At 39.9% G+C, this 22,994-nt stretch overlaps 4 protein-coding genes across 5 annotated transcripts; all 4 read right to left on the reverse strand.

The window, feature by feature from the left end:
* Nucleotides 1–1,541: 1,541 nt before the first annotated feature.
* LOC146388354 (hsp90 co-chaperone Cdc37-like) lies at nt 1,542–6,543 on the reverse strand. The gene is made up of 8 exons (XM_084925618.1): nt 6,154–6,543; nt 5,655–5,936; nt 4,726–4,828; nt 4,523–4,638; nt 4,300–4,422; nt 2,879–3,061; nt 2,723–2,794; nt 1,542–2,583 (listed from the first exon to the last, which is right to left on the reverse strand). The coding sequence occupies exons 1-8, from the start codon at nt 6,259–6,261 to the stop codon at nt 2,431–2,433; spliced, it is 1,140 nt and encodes a 379-aa protein (XP_084781744.1). The 5' UTR covers nt 6,262–6,543; the 3' UTR covers nt 1,542–2,430.
* A 3,702-nt stretch (nt 6,544–10,245) lies between these two features.
* Nucleotides 10,246–11,519, reverse strand: cmc4 (C-x(9)-C motif containing 4 homolog (S. cerevisiae)). 2 transcript variants are annotated; one of them, XM_084925620.1, is made up of 3 exons: nt 11,320–11,519; nt 11,046–11,105; nt 10,246–10,962 (listed from the first exon to the last, which is right to left on the reverse strand). In XM_084925620.1, exons 1-3 carry the CDS (start codon nt 11,435–11,437, stop codon nt 10,826–10,828), a joined length of 315 nt encoding a protein of 104 aa, XP_084781746.1. In that variant the 5' UTR covers nt 11,438–11,519; the 3' UTR covers nt 10,246–10,825. The 2 variants fall into 2 exon arrangements, with proteins under 2 accessions (XP_084781746.1, XP_084781745.1); XM_084925619.1 differs by lacking the exon at nt 11,320–11,519 and adding an exon at nt 11,189–11,281.
* A 1,312-nt stretch (nt 11,520–12,831) lies between these two features.
* LOC146388356 (vascular cell adhesion protein 1-like) lies at nt 12,832–15,264 on the reverse strand. The gene is made up of 5 exons (XM_084925625.1): nt 14,971–15,264; nt 14,150–14,416; nt 13,730–14,062; nt 13,389–13,643; nt 12,832–13,306 (listed from the first exon to the last, which is right to left on the reverse strand). Exons 1-5 carry the CDS (start codon nt 15,020–15,022, stop codon nt 13,299–13,301), a joined length of 915 nt encoding a protein of 304 aa, XP_084781751.1. The 5' UTR covers nt 15,023–15,264; the 3' UTR covers nt 12,832–13,298.
* Nucleotides 15,265–15,983: 719 nt separating this feature from the next.
* On the reverse strand, nt 15,984–22,937 carry LOC146388357 (cell adhesion molecule 3-like). Its single transcript, XM_084925624.1, has 5 exons — nt 22,655–22,937; nt 18,814–19,089; nt 18,397–18,717; nt 18,026–18,289; nt 15,984–17,784 (listed from the first exon to the last, which is right to left on the reverse strand). The coding sequence occupies exons 1-5, from the start codon at nt 22,698–22,700 to the stop codon at nt 17,633–17,635; spliced, it is 1,059 nt and encodes a 352-aa protein (XP_084781750.1). The 5' UTR covers nt 22,701–22,937; the 3' UTR covers nt 15,984–17,632.
* Nucleotides 22,938–22,994: the final 57 nt, after the last annotated feature.

The following is a 22,994-nucleotide window of genomic DNA, read 5'->3' on the forward strand; positions in this document are numbered from 1 at the left end:
TAGTATTAATGCCAATGCTGGTATTAGCATCAGATCAAAACATACTGAATTTATCCACTAACTTCAGTATTTTTTGTTTTTTTGGAAATAAAAAATATCCCTCAAACATGCAGTATGAAATGTTTTATTTAAAGAACACATTTATAACAAAAAGCCGACGTCTTAAATCACAGTGATTTAGTGGTCATTAAAATATGTCAAGAATTTGTGAACTGATGATGAGTCATCTAATAAGTCATAAGATATGACAAACTTCCCCCCACCATATAAGTTGCATTTATAAGTTAAAGGTTTCAGTATTGGTATTGTTATAGGAAACCCTGTATTTACTTGGTATTGGATACCAAAATTTGTTGTATTGCACAGCACTAGTCATCACTGCCTTGGTTTCCTGCGTCGGGCTGCTGGGCTGAGGTCGGCACAAACTGAACTCACACACAAACTGAAATCAGCAGATTGTGCAGGAAGGAAAAAGCAAGTTTGTTTGATGTTTTTTTCTTTCAAGAATGCTGATTTTTTTTTTTATTTTGTTTGTTTTTTATATGTGATTTTAGTAAATAGGCTATAGTCAACAGGATTTATGAAGGGGTTGTATATAAAATAAAGAACTGACTCATTTTGCAGGTATCTTTATGGCTCTCTCTCATTGGACCTATGTTATAATCAATTCAGTCCTTTTTGCCCACTTAAACTATCTTTATAGAACTGTTATATCTGTGACAATTTCTGCTGCCTTCTTGGGCCGATCCTTTAGAAAAAGATATTATTAATGCAACTGAGGCTTTTTATTTGGATAAATAAAGGATATGTAAAGGTCACTTTACCAAAAACTAATTGCAGATTCTACTTTTTGACAGGATCCTGATGTAATTACATCATTATATATACCTGATGTAGTTACACCAGATGTAAATCAATACAAGCCTTCCAAGATGTTTGACTTCTGTTTAATCAGTCCAAAAAATATGTAAAAAAACCCTACAAAACATCATAAACTTTGATCTTCGCTGAGACAAGAGAGGCCTGCACTTCTTTGTGGGAACTTCTTTGTGGGTTTGTGGGAATGGCTATCACTGTTGTTCGCTGGAGTCCCAAAGCCTTAGAAATGGTTTTGTAACCTTTTCCAGATTGATATGTGTCAATGACTTCTTCTTCTTATCTGCTCTCAAGTTTCTTTACATCATGGTATGACGTGTTGCTGTTTGTCAGACAGGTTCTATATAAGGGAGCTCTCGATTCAACAGGTCAGGGAGTAATGAAACTCAGCTCCCCCCCCCCCCCCCCAAAAAAAAATGCAGTTAATCACAATCAACTCATCATTTAACAAGAGCGGGCAATTTCTCTTTCACAGAGCCTGGTAGGTTTTTCCCTTAATAAATGAAATCATTGTTCAAGAAATGCATTCTGTATTCATTCAAGTTATTTTTGCCCAAGCTTAAAATTAGCTTTCAATGAAAAATAAACATTTCTTGGGGTAAATAGTTTGCTCATAGAGATCCATTGAGCAGTTTCATTTATTAATGTCCAAGACAGTCAAAAAATGTCTTTTATAAGCCATTGCAATTAGTTTATTTGTAAAACAAGTTCTGACATCATGCAAAAGCCCAAGTACTAATCACCTTCAAAATGACAGCACAGAAAGTGAATGTAGATTCCAAACACACCTAACTGGCACGCACTACTGTGCAAACTTCACTATTAGAACATATGATCTGTCAATTGCCCCCATAAAGAAATGCTAAACCTGAGGAACTTTGAACTCCTTTTCGCCAGGCTGTAAATTAGTTACAGTATGTGCAGCCAGTGTGTCCTGAAATGAAAAGCTTTGTGTTTTAAAGTCGTGATTGTTGTAGTCATCGTCTTCATGTTTGTGACGTACTAAAAGTGACAACAAAGTCATCAGGGTTAACACCACTACAGGTCTCATCTGCTTTTGATTCACATGTTTGACCTCTCTGAGCTCACCCATACATTCAAAACAACCACAAACGCTTTGTCTCAAGGAGTGAACGTCTAGATTAGTAAGTTTGTAGAAAATGCAATTTGGGAAAATAATACACTGGCTGCTCAAGCCAAAAGTGTCAAAGAAAAATTGGAATTTGAAAAGTACAAAATCATCATGACCAACACAAACAAAGCAGCCAGGCATGTCTGCGCACATACGAATAACTCAAAGAACAAAACTTCAGTGAGATCCAAACAAATAAGACACACACACACACACACACAAGCGGCAGTTTCTTTTCCAGGCAGCAGTTGTTCACGTAATGTTGCTGTGGAGTTAGGTGAACACTAATCCCTTAAATGTCAGCTAAATATTTTTGAGAAGTTGTGTCATTGGTTGGCAAACTAAACATACACATAGTGAAGTTGAAATACAGTGGGGTAACATTTGCCAAAAAAACAAAAACAAATCACAATTCAATGTGGTCATTCTTTTTTGGCTTCTTCCTTCTCGTGTTGGATCTCTTCGTAGGTGGGCTCGTCGTCTTTTTCGTCCCCTTTTTCTTCCCCGTCGTCTCCCTTGGCGTTGGGTACCCAGAGCCCAGAGTCTATGCACCTCTTCATGTGAGCCTTTGCCACCTAAATCATGTAGAACGAATCACATTTATGAACCGAGTAAAGCTAGGATGTTTAAAAAAAGATATACATACATTTTTACATTTAAACAGACTCCGATAAGGAAAACTATAAACCTGCACGACAACACCAAACAACCTACCGTTGGATCCATTTTGCTAATAACCTCTTGCAGCATTTGGATGTCCTTCTCATCAAAGCATTTCTGCATCTCCTGCAATTACCAATGCAATCTGTGAAACACGCCATTCAAGAGAACAAAAACAAAGGAATGTGCTCAATTATGCTGAAAACTTACAGTTGGAAGTGACTCATACACTTCAACGGGATCGAGCCCTCCAGGTCCAAGGCGCTTCTGTCGTTCCTCTTCCTCATATTCCTTCATAGCCTTTTCTATCCGGATCTTCGCCCTTCCCCGAACGCGCTCCTTGAATGACTCCAGTTCATCATTGAAAGCTTCCTGGTACTGCTGATCTGCTGTCTGGTAAGGCACATGTATGCACACGTATGCACACAATTAGTACGAGGGTTTCCCCACGTCAGAGACCGTTTACGGAAACTGTGCACTGTACACTGAGGACTAAATTTAGTTCCGGCACAACAGGTCTAGATGCAAAAAAACAAAAACAAAAAAACCCAAAATAAAACCGCTCCACAATCCCCTGGTGCACCAGACCGAAATTATTATTATGAACTAAAAAAAACAACAACGAAAAAAACGGTTTAGTTAAGTAAACCTGCATTTGCATACATCTGTCAAGCTTTCAAAACAGAAGGATTATAGGTTAGACTGTTTGTGTTTCTGAAAACAAGGGAGATAACGACAGATCGGGATTCGACATTGTGAACTCAGAGGAATCTGTCAAAGGTTAGGAACCGGTTCTCTACATTTGCCGAGTTCAGGTGATGATCAATGTTACCGTTCTCCACTTCTTTTAATACAAAAATTTAGACAGAAAGAATTTTTTTGACTGCGTTTTTTAATACATCCTCGACAATAAGCAAATCCCAGAAAGCTGAATCTGTTCATCTGGATGCAACTTTGCCAGCGGAAGAAATGTTTCATCACTAATAGACAAATTAACCACTTTCTCCCACAGAAAACTCTGAATCAAGATGAACAGAATCAACCTAAATCCATCCCTGTGTAAAACTTTAGTGAACAGTGAATACCTAACCTAGGCAAAGATAAACTAAAGCTAGGCATCTGAGAACTTGCATTTTTCTGCCAAGTCTTTTTGGATATGTGGTTGTGACCATTGCCAGGTAAATCTCCAGCAAAGTGTAAACAAACTTTTTAACCTTAACTTCTCTAAGCTCCTGTCATAAGAACAGGAGCTTGGCTTGGATGCCACTGCAAAGTGTGGAAGAAAGAGCTCTCTGCCTGACTTGCCAACAAACTCAGAAAGACAAATAAAACAGACGTGGTGAGGTAAAACGTTCACGGAAACATTTATGCAAATAGGAAACAGTTTTCTTAAGTACCTTGGAACCAAACCATGCCAATGCCATCATCTTTAATAATTTAGCCTTGAGCTCAATTTAATACCAGGTCTCTGAACTCCACCCCATATTTAGGTCACTGAATAAGTTATAAGATCCAAATCCAAATTGCAATGCCTGTACTGATGCTCCTAAACCTTTACTCTGACATTTACTTTCCATACAATAATAATTAAAAAGACTAAAACTAATAGAAGCTAAACTAAAACTAGTTACCTTAATCTTTGCAAAAAACTGGCGAAAGCATCCACGGGGGTCAACTTTGAGGCTTTTGGCAAGCTCCAGAATGAACTGCATGACAATGGTCTGATGAGCCACTTGCTCCATCAATGCGTGTTTCTGCAGGAGGAAGAAGTATTTTTACAGCTTAATATTTAGATGGAGTATGGTCGCGTGCAGAAGGAATTCATGACAAACAAGCACTGTTTGTATTACTTACCTCCTCAACTTCAAGGTCGATGCACATGATCACCAGGTAGTTGGCGGTCTCTTCGCATACCAGATGAGGATGGTCAGAGAGGTACTTCTGGCTGTCATCCCAACGTCGCAACATGCCTGCAGTAACGAGAGTAATGAAGAAGCATCTCTACTCTCACCAGTACCTTGTAACGAGAGTAAATACTTATGCATGCGAGTGCTTACCGAAATGTTTTATCTCTTTCTCATATTTCTCCACGAATGTTTTGTGCTTTTGCTCCTTCTCTTCTTCGGTCTCTTCGGTTTCAGGTTTGACATTAACAATACTCTATGAAAAGGACAGTGGAAGAATGGACTCATTAAAGACAATGTCTCTGAGTTCTACAGAAAGAATGTCATTGCATACAAGTTAGAGATGTCAATATTAATAAACCCATATCTGAAAATTGCAAGAAAAGACTTCAATATGTTACAAAGTCAAAGAATGAGAGTAGATGTAGACTTCTGCATTGAATCTATACTGTAGGTATGTCGTAACAACAACAGTTATATTGGCCTGTTTAGTACTGTCAATTCCTCCTCTGCATTTCTGGCTACTTTTTTTTTAATACTTGCTGAATCTATCAGCAACTGTTTCACGGTTTTATTTGTTTCCATCATGGCTAGCTCTGCATATAAAACACTGAGACAGGACCAGGTAATTAACACTATGCACAAGCATGAATGCTGGCGAGAGTATTGGATCCTTGTGGAGGTTACTTTGTAGGATCTGCAAAGATTCAACACAGAACTCTAAATCAACTGTAAATGTTGAAACAGAAAAGTTGACTCTGTATGTGTGCCCTTTCAGATGGGCACAGTGGCATAAGAGTTGAATGGATGATAAAGCATGGTGAACAAGATGTTGAACTTTTGAGGGGATCTAATGGCTCTGTTGTGGGGGACATGTGGTGATCATGTTTTCGGCCAATTTTTCCCTTGGATGTCAGGCTCAAACAAACAATTGCAGAAGTTAAAAGATGAAATATGGAGAAAAGACAACAGTTTTGTTAGCGTTTGTTTTCCTGAAAATACTTTAGAAAAAAAAGAGTGTGATAAATGATGTGCGATGTAATACCTGTAGTGCTTTTTAAGCTCCACTTACTCTACCTCACCTTGCTGAACCCATCCTTGCTAAGCGTGTCTACATTCCACGGCATCTTCTTCTCCTCCCGTTGGTAGTCTCCCACCTTTCTCTCCCAATCCCGTTCCTCTTTTTTCATTTTCTTCTCCTCAGCCTGGATTTTGCTCAGCTCTGCTTTGGCATCCTCTGATGTTGAAATGGTTAGCTCCTTGATTTTCTTCTGTGTGTCTGCCAGCTTGCGTCTGCAGTCGGACAGTCCCTTGTTTAGTTCGTCACCTTTCTTCTGAAATTCCTCCATCCGCTCCACACGAGCCTGAGGTCAAAATATAAAATCTTTACTACTTGTTTTTTTTCTTTTTTCCAAATGTGGATTTAGTTGCAAAAAGTTAAACATTCCTATATTCATGTTAAAAGTGAACACAGAACCAAAGTAAACACACGAGGTCAGCTAACAGTTCAGGTCAAATATGCATCACTTTTACTTCATGTGTAGCATCTTAATTGTAACCATGCGTGGCTTATTGGTATACCTGGTGTCTCCATCTGAAGAGACTGGGTGTGTCGATGTTTGGATGGATGTCATCCTCATCGTCCGACACCTCAATGTGGTCCCACACGCTGTAATCTATCCTGGACATCCTGACACCAAGACCCCAAAGCTAACACCGTTAGCTTACAATAGGCTTCAGCTAAGTTCGTGAGCTGTGAGAAGCTAACAAGTGTGATTGAAACGAGGACAGACCGCAAGATCGCCGCACAGTGCAGAAATATGTATTTGTTTCTTTAGAAGAGCTTCTTGCTGTATTAGATGTAGACAAACTCAGATGACCCTCCCTGAAGACAGCGGGCTAGAGAGTGCTACAGAATTCTAGAAAGAATTGGAGCTACAGATTTCCGTTTGACGTCATCACGTCATTGCGTCGACAGGACGACGCCGGAAACACAAGAGTGCTGTTCCTTTCCTTGTACTTCGACTAGATAAATAAAATAAAATAAAGTAAAATAAAATAAATGACTCGCTGTAACTTCTCTTCAAAACATCATATTTTTAAACAAAAAGGAAGTGTAAAGGTAAAGAATAATTTTGTATTTGTTTAGTCTTAATATGTTATAATACCTTAAAGTATAGAGACTTAAATAATTTAATTTAAAATGACTTCAATTAATGAAAAATAGGAACCCCACATCTTCTCCTGATTGCCACAGAGAATCATCTTTCTCCATCTCATCCTATCCCTAACATCATCATCATCCATCTGCGTGTCCTTCTTCATTACATCTATTAAATTTCTATGTACTCTTCCTCTTTCCTTCCTGCCCACTAGGTCCATCTTCAACATTCCGTGTTCTCTATATCATTATTCCTCCTCTAAACATGCCCATCTATTTTCACCTTCATCTATTGTAGGTACTGCAATTCTGCACACCACCTTCACTCTTGAATATTGGTGCAGGTAAACAATCTGGGTAAAAAGTCCACTGCTCATCTCCAACAGGTATGGAGAAACCATCTATACCAGCCACTTTTCACTCTTTATCCTCTCCACACCTGCCCTCGCTTTCTCCTTACTAATCCCTTGCACTTCCTGATTCACCAACTGTCCTCCTGTCCTTCATGCATCCTCCCTCACCCACTCATTTTTCACATTAATCAGCTCCTCAAAGTATTCCTTCCACCTTCCAAGCCCCCTTTACTTGTTAGTACATTTCTGTCTTTATCATTAATCACCCTGAACTGCTGCACATCCTTTCAAGGTCGAGGGCTCTGCCTAGCTGATAGAACAAGTCTTTTTCTCCTTTCTCAATGTCCATTCTCAGATGCATCTCACTATAAGCCTTTTCCTTTGCTGTAGACCTTGCTTAACAGTACTGATATCTACATTCTTTATTTCCCTACCTTGTCTTTGCTAACTTCTTCCTTTGAATGCTTTCCCATATTTTTTCATTTCGACATCAAGTATGAAATATGTTCTTGTCAGTTTCCCTCACCACTACAGCTGTACTTTCCGAGTCATCTGATGACTCCTCACTATTACCATGAGCTGGCCTCAACTCTTCCCTGAACTCTGCACAGCATTCTTCCTTCCTCTACCTTCACCATTCAGTGATTATCTCTGCCTTCAATTGCTTCCTCTTTTTGATGTCCAAACTCATCTTACAGACTACCATCTAATACTGCTCAGTTACATTCTCCCCTGAAACCACTGAGCAGGTTCCTGTCTTTTTCAGATTACACCTTCAACATGTTTGCTTGCTCCATTCTTATGCCACCCTCTTCTCGACCCACTACCATCAGTGCTTTCACATTTCTTTCCTTAACCCAAAACCTCTGACCAACTTTTAACCTACATATCCATTGAACGCTGCTTCAGTCACCACTCTCCACCACTTCATCCAACTTAATCCAGGATTCCTCGTTCTTTTCTAACTGGCATCCAACCTGTTGAACATATGAACTGAAAACGTTCAACATCGCTAGATCAAAAGATCCAAAGCCTGCATTTCTTGATTTTTTCTTATTTTATTGCCGTATATGTCTTTGGCTATACATTTGATTGGTCTGAATGTATAAACCTTTATCAACACTCTTTACTTTTACATGTATAATTCTATTAAAGCTATAAGTTAAGAGACTAAAGCTTAAAGCCTTAAGAAACTAATTTCTGCACAGTGATTCACTTGCATTCGTACGTCAAGAACAGCAAGCAGACATTAATCACAATTACAGCACAGATGTCATTTCTTAAAATCTAGATATAAGATATAAAGCCACTTTGGTTGGCTGCTAAGCCTGCTAAGATGGCTCAAAGGGTGGTGGAAATTATGTGAGAGGCACAGGAGGAAGAATAAGATGAAGAACAGTCATTCCAAAAAAATATTCAAGCATTTATATTATCATGTTTTTGTGCACGAATTGATAACAGCAGAAGTGTGAGGTAGGTTATTTTCTTTTCTCACAATTATGTACTCATTAAAGTGTTTCACATTTTCCCAGACTACAGTTTTATATGGTTTCTAATTTTTTATAATTCTGTTAGATGAGAATAAAACAAAACTGGTTTCTCAGCAGATCCTCTGTTGCCACAATGATGTCTTGGTAAATAAAAGGGAAGCTGAGGAGTGGATGGCAGTACGTGTGTGCGTGTGTGTTAGGAGGGATAATCTATTTTTTATTAAAAAAATTTTTTTACATGCAAGATGGCCACACGAGGCCGGAAAGACTTGAGTTACATGTTTTGAAAGCTGTTTACATTTTTCGTCCTAGGCGTATTGTGCAATGTACCATGTGTGGTGTGATTATTCTGAATGGTTCCCTGTGTGATCTGACAACACTCTGTGGTTTTGAGAACGTGCAAAACTGTGTTGATGTGTTAGTAAGATTTGCCAGAAGTTGTGTGAATTTACTTGTTTAGAGTTTTGACAAAAGGAGGCAAGGTTTCAAAGTGTAAAATGAGCCTGAGCAACCGTTTACAGCTGCTCAAGATGGCAATGACTCCCACACAGAGAATGTGGAGCTCATGTACTAATGAAATCCTTAACAATGTAGTTTGTCTGGGTCTAACAGGTACAACCAGGGTGTCAGTGTTAAAATAATCCAAGGCCTGGATTCCCAAATATTCAGACCATGCCTAAAAAATATTAGGCATAAGTTACATCTTCAGAGACATTTAGGTACATTTATCCTAAACATTGTGTGCACATTTGCACTTACACTTTAAAAACAGAGGGTAAAATAAGATGCATAGCTAAAAATAAAAGGTTAAAGGTATATTTAAAATGTTACAGTAAGAAGGAGTCCTGTATAATAATAACCTATACACTCTATAGTGTAGAGTTTTACACATTCACCCAACAAGCAAAAGGTCCCTGTTTCAACCCATCTGATGTTGTGTCAAGAAGGGCCTGAAAAATCAGAAATCTGGTGCTACTCGCTGTAATGACCCCTTGCAAATATGGGGGCAGCTGGGCCACCTTTAAAAGTACACAACAAATTCAAGAACAAACAACCAACTTTAAACCACAAGAATATCCACATCACCTGTAACAAACTACACAAGCTGAAAAAATGATCTTTTTTTGTTCCAAAGAGTCATATGGGGGCTCTTCCCATTGTTCGACTTGCACAGGCCCATTCGCTCCAAAAATCAGTGTCCTCCTGAGTCACACTACTGAGATTACTTCCTAGTCACTAAGCTACTATTAATCGAATAAGTAACATGAGCTTGGTTTTTACTGTAATAGCTTATCAATGATTTAGGGCTCCTTTTAAGTCACTGAGGAGGTGTGGCTGACCCAGTTCTGTTGGAAGCATTCCTCTAAAACCGGGATGTGAAACATAAGGCCCGAGGGCCAGAATCAACCCAACACACCTAGGAATAAAATCTACCCAGGACATTATGTAGTTCTAATTACAATTATGTAGTCAATAAGGTTGTTTAATTAACTGAAAGCCACAAATCTACTAGAGTATTATTAATTCACACCTCCACTTTTACCTGCTTCCATCAAGAAAATGTCTGACATCATGAATCAATCAACAAATCTTAAATTGTAATGACTTTCTTGTCCTAATCATTGCATGAGTGGTGAATGATGCTCCTAATTTAAAAAGTATAACCCAATTGTTTCATTCAAAGTGCAAATATTTTATTTATTTACCACAAGGAAAAAACAACTGTTAGAGCCTCATCCTTGTCCACCCAGCTAGCATTAAACTTTGTATTTCTGCCATGTTCTCCTCTACACCCCTAACAGTTATCCACTGTACGGTGTTTGCTGTAGGCTGAGATATGAATAACAAGTTAGTCTCGATTTCAAGGGAAATTCTTATTTTAAAAAATGTTTCTTATTACTAATTAGAATAACACTCCTTGCCACACACATACTTGAAATTTCATACTAGGCATGAGAAATACATTGGGTGTGGACAGAACCACACGATAATATTTAAATACATTAGACAGCTTGCATTGTTCAGCTTTGCGAGGCTGCCAGATGTGTGCCATTTAGCCCCAGGGGAATGAGTGATTATGAGGCTCTCTGCAATCTCAAAATGTCTGCTGTGAGAAAACACTATTTAAATTTAACAAACGGATGGTAGCAGACAGACAAATAAATATGCAACAACTCAGCAAACTCCACTGTCATGTTATACTGATACAATGCAGAATTATGACTTGCATGAATACATGCAACATTGAGCTATTCGCTACTTTTGCTCTCTGCGGGTTTTGAGTCTTTGAACCCGGAGCAGCAAATGGAGTTTCCCGCATGCACTTGACAGCACCGCCGCATCTCCGCGATCTCCTTCTCGCACAGGCTTTCCACGTACTTATTAGCTGCAGGGGGGAGACAGAGTTAGGCAACAGTTCAGGTTCACTTCACCAACATATAATTGCGTCAAAGTGAGCGCTTAAAGCACCTTGTAAACACTTCTGAATTGCACATGCTTGCTTTTGGCACGGATCCTTCTGTGGCATTTCTGAAAGAGAACACGACATTCTTTGTTGTGAGCAAATGCAAAGAGGACTTAACATAAGAAAGGACCCAAGAAATTACTCCCACCTTTATCACTTTTAAGTAGTTTTCATGGAGCTAATAATTAGTCTCATAGAGCTAACTAATGTTAGCTGCTCATGCTAGTCCCCCCTTGCTAAGCAGTGTTTTGAACATGTGACTCTTCAACAGCCAATCACCTCTTAGGAAGTACAGCAGCGTCATCTCGTGGTCAGAAGCCGCAGTGACCGCGTGACAGAGGTCCAAATGATAAAATCCACACACAGATGGCACTAAATTTTTAAAATCAACAATCATATACTAGTTCTCTATATATTTAAAAATCCTCTTACGAGGCAGTGTTTTGATCATGTGAGTCTTCAACAACCAATCACCTCCTAAGATCAATGACTGTAGAAGTATAACCACGCCATCTCGCGGTGAGAAGTCGTAGTGACCCAGTGACAGAGGGAAAATGATGCAATGGCAGCTGTTTGAATATTGTGAAAAGTTGTGTTTTTTTGGTATAGCTTTAAAAAGGTAAAAATTTTTAGGTTAATTTAGTGTGTTTTATAGCTTGTGAAAATCAGTGTCTCAGATATTAGATTATTTTCACAAGTTTGATTAAATTAATGTTATTACAGCATGAATACTGTTTATCTCCTGGGCATGCCACGTGCAATCACAATTATGGGGGAAGGCTGCTGACTTGGCACTTGTCCAGACAGCGATCAATGACACTGTTCACAAAAGGAGAAAGGCAGAGAAAGTCATTGGTGAAAAGGAACGGGCTGAGCGTGGTGCCAGTGCATCAAGAGCAAACACTGACTTTTCCTAAATCAGAGATGAACCAGATTTACTTTTTAGTTTTGGAAATCAAAGTCCTAGAGCGTGGAGGAAGAGTGGAGAGGCACAGAATCCAAGGTCTGTGATGTGGTTGGTTCACCATGTTTTATCAAGTGCAATGTCAGTGCAGCTGTCTACCAAGAGCTTATAGAACACTTCATACTTCCACCTGCTGATAAACCTTATTTCCTTTTCCAGCAGGACTTAGAACCTGCCCAGAGTCCCAAAACTACTACCAGATTTGCTGCCTGGGTTATTAATGTGCTTAATTGGCCAGTCAACTTGCCAGAACTGAACCCCGTAGAGTGGGGGTGGGTAATTGCCCAGCCCTGCCACAGAGAGGCTGTGGAGGGTATTGTCAAGCTGAGAAACACCCAACACGAAAATAAACACGAGCTGAAGGTGGCTATTAAAGCAATGGCTTAAATAACTCCTCAGGAGTGCTGCAGGCTGATCAGCTGCATCACGCTGCTCTGCAATCATGCAGCAGGTCATGGTAAAGGAGCCCAGACTAAGTATTGAGTGTACAGATGAACATACTTTTGATAAGTTGGATATTTCTGTATTGTAAATCTTTGTTTCATTAATATAAGACAATATCTCAAATAAGAATTTGAGAAATTGGCTTCTGATTTCCATGAGCTCCAAGCCATAATCTTTAAAATTAGAACAAAATAGAATATGTAATTTTACTTAAAATGAATATAGGAAATTATAAAGGTTACCTTTAATATGAATTCTATCTATATGTTCTAAGTTCTGCATGATTCATTTAAGCTTCATCTGGATTGGAAGAACTACTGTAAATTATGTGTTAGTATTCTTAGTATTTTTTTCCTTTGGAAAGATGTTTGATCAAAGGTGGCTTGTTGGTCCATGAAAGACGTTTATTACAATTCATTTATTAAACTTGTATTGATAAAGATGAGAAAACGAAGAGTTCATATTTACAGCCATGTCCTGGTGCTAGTCATACTGCTATGATGAGTAGCTACACTTCTGTAGTGTTACAAGATAGTTTCATTAATAGGAAAAAAGGGCCTATCCAAATATAAATTAGACATAGAATGTCTCATAAAATGTGAACTACATCCTAAAACAACACTGACAAATTAAATGGTAATTACCAAGCACAGCATATTCAGGTCTGTTTCTCTGTGTGAACTAATTCTGGATGATAAGAAGATCGTCTCATAAATATGCACCTCCATCGCCAGAGTAGCAAATGTGAAAGTAAAAAAACAAAAACACCAGAAATAAAAACTGTAAAAAAGATAAACTTCTCGCTGTGTTTCTGATGTGGTCGTCCGATCCCCTCTCCACAGTGGTTGTTTCAAACGCCTAGGTGAAAGCAAAAGAAGATACAAGTTAGGCTGCAGCGTGCACAGACAGGTTGCACATGTGCCTCATTTCTCTCTTCTACCTTTGGTCTTTGCCTTGACAATGAACTGCTTGCTTTTCTTTTCCAGTGTATTGGATGCAGTGCAGGTGTAGGTCCCTGGGAGCAGCGAGGAGGAGGTAACAGTTGCTTCATTCTCCACCCTCTCCTGCATGGGAACGGAGGATTGCCAGCTGTATATTGGGGTGGGGTTTCCTGTTGCAGTGCAGTTTAATATGATCTCACCCCCCGGTATAGAATCCAAAATCTCTGGTTCAGGACTCAGGAATGTCGGGGGAACTAAAGAGAAAGTTACACATATCGTTTCTCACTGCATCGAGCATGCAGGAACTTGCTTTAAGAATGAGAAGAGCTTAGTGACTCACAATAAACAGAAGCATTGAGAGGTTCTGAGGAAACAGTGGGAGGTGGCTGTGGTCCCTCTGGCCCAAGCTCCAGCTCTGCAACACACTTATACTGCACTCCATTCTCAGCTTTAGTTGGTGTGATAACAAGGATAGAGGATACTTGGACAGGTGAGGAAGAGGTGAGATCAGAGAAGGAGTGGTTATAAACCTCAGTCTGCCCTCTGTACCACCTCAGGCTGAGATACTGAACGGGAGCAATATTCTGAACTTCGCAGAGCAGCTGGTACTCTTTCCCTGCCACCATGGGGCCGGTGTGGTTCACCTGTCTGATGGAGACACTGTCTGGAGTTTCTAAATGAATAACACACAGGGTTCAGGTCAATCAAAAAAGGGCTCGGTTGAGAAATCAATCTTAACAACAGCTTTTAAACAACTCACTGTAGAGCACGAGGTTGAGCTTCTCCTCGCATTGTTTCGGAGCTGTGAAAAACACCCCATAACAGATGGGCTCCTCTATCCAGTCAATGAGACTGTCCACCTTCCACTGGACAGACCGCTCCTCTTGTGTATGTGAAGCACTGATGGCTGACTCCCAGCCCAGGACACGGACAGGGCGTGCAGCCTCGCAGCTGACAGACACTGACTCCCCAAAGCCCACCACGACCCTGGACGGCTTGAGGATTAGGGAGCAGCCTTCACCTGACACTAAGATACACAGCAGTGATATCTCTCACTGTTTTTCTGTCATCATCATCACAATGCATATTCATATTTACATGAAAAAGCTGTAACTACTTGCACATTATGTAACCCTGTTACAACACACTCACAAGTAATCAAGCAGGAATTGTCTGATACTTTCAAAGTTTACAAGTGTGCATTGCTAATAGGGGATTTATAGCTATACTACTAATAATTCACATGTGCTATGACAGCAGAATTAAACTGACCTACTTACAGGGCGTCACCCACATTATATCTTGGCTGCAACCTAATAAGCATCCAGCATGCAACCACACATCTTATTCTTTAGGGCCTTTCATCACTTGAGTAAATAATAGTCTTGGTGTGAAGACAAATGGTCATATTTTTGTCAGCACAAAACTGGCTGCTCTAATTCTTTGAGCTTGCCTTTAGATTTATTGCACAGAAGTTACTGATCATTCCAACCTGGATTTACTTACTAGCATTTCCATAAGACCAAACATCATCTACAACCCAAAGAAGTGAAAAGAAACACCTCTGCGACAAAATCTTACCTGAACAAAATGTGCAAAGCAAAAGAATCCATGTGAGAAAGTTGTTTCCCATGTTATTTTCTGCACCGAGCCGTGGATTAACAGGCTAGAGAAAGAGAACTCCAACTTGAAAGACCTTGGCAACCCTGCAGGGAATTATGTTGGAACAAAAGTTCCCTCCCAGCTGACTTTGGGGGGCGATGGAGGGGGTGAAAGGGAAAGAGGGAAATGTAACAGGTTGCAGGCCTCTGAAAAACACGGCATAACACTTACTGCACTGCAGTACTCTTAGAAGCAAGTATGCAGGATATTAAAGCCTGCAGAGACATCGAAGTATATGCAGAACTAAAATGCCACTAATATAGGATGAATACATCTGTCTAGTTCCTCCACCCCCTACCCCTATTTTCCAACACCCAGCTTGAAATCTGAGTAGAATAAAATGTAAACACCAAACTTTCATTCCTTAATTTTTGAGTCATGTGAGTCTCCTAGAACACAGAGGTGAAAGCATATCAACCTGACCCACATTTTCTCTTTCCTTTCAGTGTCACTCTCTGTGAAGAAACGCTTGTTTTCCCTTCGTCTTGCATGCTTGCCTCCTATTGCTCCTGACCTCCATGCTTTGTGAAATCCCAGCAGGCAGCAGTGCTGGTCTTGTGCAGGATGTAGCTTGTAAGACTCCCAACTGTGACCAGAATGCTACGCAGCCTATCAGCTCTGACCACAACTGCAGTGCAAGGGAGCGAGTAATCGAACGCTTTATGGTGTATTTATGGACAGCACAGCTGGGAATCTCAACTTACACATTGCAGTATGAGCTCAGTTCACTTGCAGCTTTGAATATGCTCTTCCCTCTAAAAGTTCTCTATCGAAACACGTTAATGTTGTGCGTTTGCTCATTTGAAAAATCTTGTTTTTTTTCTTTAAGTCCATGACTAATTGAGCACTGGTGACTGTGCCAGGTTGTTAGGGCAACACAGAGCATACAGAAACAGTATTTGAACAGTGACAGAGAAGGAAAAAAAACATGGTTTCATAAGAAATATGTTTATATTGGCAACAGTAGCCTGGATCACAAATGATCTTCTTTACATTCACTTTGTTAAGAACTAATTAGTATGGCAGAGTGAACATTGTAAAATGTAGCCAGACTTAAAGACAGAGAGTGAGAAAGAAAACTGGTTTGACTTTGCCTCGTCTTCAGAAAGGAGGATTCATAAGCTCGCTCACTCTCTTGTTTAATTCAGGATTTACAATCACACACATGTAGTTTCTTAAAAACATGTCACTGGTACAATTAGACAAACTCTGGTAAAATGCAGACTCAGTAAAACAACTGTTGTGTCATGTGAAAAGTTGGCGCAATACTTGATAAACTCCATCAGTCTATTCAGTGCAAAAATTATGAAGCGATCCGAAAGACGTACCAGTGCATACAGAAATCAAATTTTACAAAAAAAGAGAAAGAAATATGAATAATTTATGCATATCCCAAAATGAATACTTAAAAAAAGTAATTACTACATTGTGCTCTCAAGTAATTCCATAAAAAGTACCTCCAAAGCATTTACATGTTTAGATGAGTAGAAACAAAATGAATATATAAAATGCTGACATAGAATTGCTAATTTTGCTTTAAAAAAATGAGTTTTATGCAAATATTTAATGCACTTCTTGATGAATTGTTATTTTTTTAAAGACACACAAGAGGTCCACAATTCAGATGAGGCAACAATTGCTGTTAAATAGTACCTAATTATCAAGTCATATGAACAATAAAAACAATATTTTTTAACACAATTACTAGATGAGAAATAACCCAAAAGCACAACCGCACAAAAAGCTGAGAAATCCACTCTGACCATATATAGCTGTATCAACGTATTACAGCAATTGTGTCCAAAATATATGCTCTGTTTAATTCCTCTGATACATGTGAGACTCTTCTTCACGACCTTTGTCTTCATTTGTAGTTTCGCATGGACAGAATATAGTGGCTTCATCGGAGCTTTGCTGTAGCACAAAGCTGATAATCAGCACAGAACAAACCATACAGTATATGTGAAAGCCATAAAACCAAAATGATAAGCTAGAAAAAGAGCGCCTCTTAGGTGTTAATTCCCCTGAGTCCAACATCAGCTTGATTCATTAAATGAGTTTATGTGCACTCAAGTAACCATCTCGACATCAGCTACAGACTTGTGCAAATGTGCAGGAGAGAGGAAAACATCACATCCATATGCAAAAAGGTTTGAATTATCCTGATTAAAACTGAAACAGGAAGTATTTGTGTAGTAAAGATTTCCAAATAAGGCCAGCAAGCACATCATGCTTCCAAAATAAGACTGTAGTGGGGATGAAACCTAATTATTTATCTGTTGCATTTTTATACACAGACTTGTAAAGGTTACTGCAGTGCATTTAAACGCATTTCCTGTATTATACATGTTTGTTAGGGCAGCAATCTTGATTAGTGGAGCTTTAGAGATAGCTGACAAGATAATGCATTTTTAAAGCTACAGCTTTGAGCAGAAGAACACCCACAGAGCATGCAGAGCAGACATGTCCCTTGTCCATTAAGAGACATGTTACAGAATTTTTGGGTCCAAGCACCAAATAAGATCATTAACAAAAATAAAAATAATAGCCATGAAAATCTGAATTTAAAAAAAAGTCTGCCTTATACTGGTCCTGAGGGAGTTCCTGGTTGATAGCCGCCTTTGTTGAAAGAGAACGTTCCATTAGGTGTCACAAAATATGCACCAGCAATGAGGAGCAAAACTCCGACGGCCACACCCACTCCCACCATGATTCCAAAGGTTGTTCGAGACCCTGTGGGAGATGGGAAGTGTTGTTACATTGTCGCTCTCAACTTATCTGCTCAGACTTTCTGCTCTGTCTGTAATAAACCCCACATCCCCAAATACAAATGAAAACAAAAAACAAAGCGATTAAAATCCCAGCAGTGGTCCCAGGACGACTACCTAATGGAGAATCACGGCACAAAATATTATAGACAATAAGAACGTATAACGAGATACAAAATGTCATGAAGTAACTAATGAGAACTTACTTGGAGCTTCGCTGATATTGAAATATTTGGTCACATTGCCTTGGTTACTATAGGCTGTGCATGTATAGACCCCTGGAAGCTCAAATGGTAGGGTCAGAATTGGCTCAATCACTTTTCCTTTGTCATGCCATTCTTTTGTGAATTTTGGGAATTCCCAGCGGTATGATGATGGAGGGTTTCCTTTAGCGTTACAATTTAAAGTCATATTTTCACCAACTGTCATTTCCAGAGTCTCATTTCCAGCCTTGGTGTAGGTTGGTGGGTCTGAGGACATACATGCAAATAAAATACAGACAAATGTGAAATAACTTAGAAAATAAAATACAAGGAAAATCTTCTGATGTTTGATTAAGATCAAGTTAAAAACTCACAGAATACAGTCACTCTATGCGACATTGAGCGCATCATGGCAGGACCTTGTTCTCCTGGCCACAAGTTTAGTTTTGCTTCACACCAGATCTCAGCTCCATCATCATCTCTATGAGCAGTCAGAGTGAGGACAGATGACTTACTGACGGGAGATGGACTGGACTCAATAAATGTCTCAGAATTTAAGATCTTATTTCCTTTGTGCCAAAGCACAGAGAGATTTCTTGCTGGTGCAACATTAACAATGTCACACTGTATGGCAAACTTTTCACCTTCTTTCACTGCAGTTGAATTCTGTCTCAATGACACACTGTCTGGCATTTCTGCAAGTAGAAGAAATAAAAAGGATTAATGTCATTCAGTGTTCAAATACTAAAACACCTTTTCTGGAAATATATGAGAAAGTTAAGGCTACTTACTATAAACAGTGACTGGTAAAACCTCTGGACACTGATCACCATCACGGGAATTCACATAACACATTGGCTCTAACTCCCACACTGGCACAGAGTCAATTTTAAAGTCAAGAAAAGTGACATTCTGGGTAAGGTCCACTCCTCCATATGGAGACTCCCAGCCCATTCCATCAGTCTGGTTAGATAGTGAAGTGCACTTGGCTGATAAGGCGTCTCCAAATCTCACCACAACTCTAGAGGGACTCATTTGTAATGGACAGGAGGCACTTGCAGGGTTTCCTAGAGAAGAAGAAGACTTAAGTTTATGGCAACATTTACTCTGATGTTCTACTAAGCATTACGGTCCTGTTAGTACTCTGGCCTGGTTCAGAGGACTTAAGACTCCGTGCTGAAAAGATGAGCCATTCAATATCTGAACACAAACACTAAACAACTCTCGCCTAATTAGTATTTGAAAGTCAAGCTACTCCAGGATAGCCAGAAAGATTATTATATTAAAAAAAAATATCAATTTCATACTCTTCAGCTCTCCAGATGAAAATTTATTGAGGACCTTTTTTTCAATTTCATAAAGATTTGATTTATAAAATATTTTGATTTAAAGACTTCTAATCTCTCCTCCATGCCTGCTTCATGCCCTGGGGGACGGGGCTATGGCTCTCTACATCCTCTAGCAGACCATTACATGGGGAAACCTTTTGAATACAATCGCGCTGATCCACACAGGTGTGCACACGGGTGTTCACTGTTTATAGACATAAACTACACCTGTATTGGCTGCTATTTCCATGCACATTGTGCGCTGTCGGTCCTACGTGCTGCACAACAACATTCAATATTTAGTATTTACTGCTGTTTACACTTAGCTAGATTAACGTGATGGTGTTGTGTTTAGTATGTTGCTCTGTTTTTTTTTGCTTGTTTTCTCTTCTTTTTCTCTCAACAGGTGATCCAGGAGATTTTTTTTTCTCTTCTTTCTCTTTTTAAGTGCCCTCTCTCACTGTCCCTCTTCCCTTCTGTTTTTCTTTTCCTTCATCTTTCTTTCTCCCTTTCCTATCCCTCAGTCATGTCTGTCCCGTCTGTAACAACTGAAAATAAAATAAAATAAATAATAACAACAAAGGTTGATGAAACGGACCAATACGGCAAGGCCATGATGATCCATTTGGCAAAGTAAATCCAGTGGGTATCCTTGTTGGTCTTCAGACAACAATTCTGACGGCTAAAGAACCAAATGGGACAGGCAAAAAAAAAAGAGACTTCTAATCTAAAAGGCATATTTTTTCCCCCAAGATAGGAGATCAGGCAGTATCTAAAGCATAACTGGTACCACAAGTTTGTTGCAAAGTTACTTCATCTTACACCATTATACCTCCAGCCAATAAATGAATCCATTTCAGAAGCAAAATATCCACTGGAAACTTTATTCAAGTAATTTAAAGTATTGTCTGGGATCAGTATCAGAGACTAAGATTTAACCAGCCTTACTCAGTGGCATGACTCATATTTCTCTTGCAAAGAAGTTGATGACTGATAATAATCCATTGCTTTGTTATGGAAACTGCTAATTTTCCTCCTTATTCCTATGAAGCTTAAAGAAATCTCCTCATAAAATTAGCAAGAAATCTGCCCCTTCTGTAAAGAAACAGATCTCTGAGAAAAGCTGGTCTGTCTAGTAGCGCCATAAATCATGTTTCAAAGTTGTTGTTTTTTTCTGGGTTCACACAAGATGATGAAATATGGAGATGCAAGTTTATGTAGACACATAGAGTACAATTTCTATTCATATCTATTTTTGCTTCACTAAATGTAACCCCCTCCCTTCCTTTGTTTCTGGTAGCACTTTCTTTTCTTTTTTGTTGGTGGTGACGGGGGTCGGACTTGATTGGATTTGAGGGGTTCTAACTTTTTTTGTTGTTTAGTTTACAGTGGTTGATACAAATGTTACTATATTTCTTCTTGGTCATTTAGTTTCTCTTTCATACATCCCCAGAAATAACAGCTCAGACACTGACCTGATAAAATACACAAACTTTGGTCAATGATTTACAAGCTGTGTTTAGTCCAATGAGCTGAATGACTTCTGACCGGTGGCACTGACGTCACATCTTATGAAGACTCTAGAGCGGCTCTTCCTCAACCTCCTCCGACCACAGGTACAACATGCCCAGGACCCACTACAGTTCGCCTACAAGGCGGGTGTCGGAGTGGAGGATGCCATCCTGTACCTCCTGCATAGAGCCCACTCACACCTGGATGGGGGAAAAGGCACGGTCAGGATCCTGTTTCTTGACTTTTCCAGTGCCTTTAATACCATCCGGCCCTGTCTGCTTCAGGAAAAACTGAACAGGATGGAGGTGGACCCCTGCCTGGTCGCTTGGATCTCCGACTACCTCACCGACAGGCCACAGTACGTCAGGCTGAAGGACATCACGTCTGACACTGTGGTCAGCAGCACAGGAGCACCACAGGGAACTGTGCTGTCCCCACTTCTCTTCACCCTGTACACCTCTGACTTCTGCTACAACTCTGAATTATGCCACATTCAGAAGTTTGCAGACGACACAGCCATCATGGGGTGTATCTGGGATGATCAGGAAGAGGAGTACAGAAGTCTGGTGAGGAACTTTGTCGCATGGAGTCACACAAACCACCTGCAACTCAACACCTCAAAGACTAAGGAACTGGTTGTGGACTTTGGGAGGTCCAGAGCAGGTCCACTGCCGGTTCAGATAGAGGGGGAGGAGGTGGAGGTGGTCAACAAGTACAAGTACCTCGGGCTGTGGGTGGACAACAAACTGGACTGGTCATGCAACACAGAGCACCTGTATAAAAAAGCCCAAAGCCGACTGTACTTCCTCAGGAGGCTGAGGTCTTTTAACATCTGCAGGAAGCTCCTGAGGATGTTTTACCAGTCGGTGGTTGCTGGAGTACTTTTCTATGCTGTGGTGTGCTGGGGGAGCAGCACAGCAAAGAAGGACTCATCCAGGCTGGAAAAACTGATCAGGAAGGCTGGCTCTGTGGTCGGCATGAAGCTGGACACTCTGGTGACAGTGGCAGAGAAAAGGACACTAAAGAAACTGCTGGACATTATGGACAATGCTGGGCATCCTCTGCACACGGCCATAAACAACCAGAAGAGCCTGTTCAGTGACAGGTTGCTTCTCCCCAAGACAAGAACCAACAGACTTAAAAACTCCTTTGTCCCACACGCCATCAAACTGTTTAACTCCTCTCTGGAGGGGAGAGGGAGGGGAAACAGGAGGACAAAGGAGGGGGGAACAACTAAGCTGTAGTGCCTCTTCACCTCACTGTGCAATTACCTTTGTGCAATACTTTTTGTTAATAGTCAACGGTGCAATAGACTCCATACTTGAAATGTGCAATCCACTTGTATTTTTATTTTATTCCTATTTATTCTATTTATCCCCTTTGTATATTTTTATCTATATATGTCTTTGTATTTATATATGTGTGTGTGTGTATATATATATATAATATTCTGTAACTCTGTAACTTCTGTCGGTGCTGTGCTTATTTGGAACCGAATTTCCCAGAGGAACCCACCCGAGGGATTAATAAAGTTTTATCTTATCTTATCTTAGTCGAGAAGATCTAACAACACAGAGATTAAAACTGAAATTCACGATTATAAGAAAGAAAACAAATACAAACCCGGTCATGGACAGTAGGACAGCATGTTTATACAGTCCACGAACAGAGCTGATATGTATCAAACAATGGGCGTAGGCTTTCTCCCGAAGATGAGCTCGAAGCTGCAGCGATCAATTCATAAAGACACAATATGGTAGCTTTATGTAACAAAGAAAGAAAACAAGCTCACCTGTACACGCGATTAATAAACCGAAGAAGAAGAAGGACCACACCATGGTTTCAGCAAAGAGGGAAACACGCTCGCAAAGAAAAGAAAAATAAATTAGATCCGGCTGAATAAACTTAGTCACGCACCCGTGTCCCTCCTCCTGCTGCTCCTGTACCCACAAGCTGTGACCAAACCCTAAACCTGTAAGGAAAAAAAAATCCGAAACCAAAAGTAGTCAGGCAGTAACTATCCCGACAGTCACACGATTACCTCACCAAGCGTCCCGTCTTCTGCTCGCTCTGGCTTCTGAAGCGACAGTGTGAGTTAAAGGAACAGTTCGAAGTTATTTTTCAACCCCTTA

This window comes from Perissodus microlepis, chromosome 4 (assembly GCF_051167445.1).
Source record: "Perissodus microlepis isolate ML-2025 ecotype Zambia chromosome 4, ASM5116744v1, whole genome shotgun sequence".
NCBI classification, from domain to species: Eukaryota; Metazoa; Chordata; class Actinopteri; order Cichliformes; family Cichlidae; genus Perissodus; species Perissodus microlepis.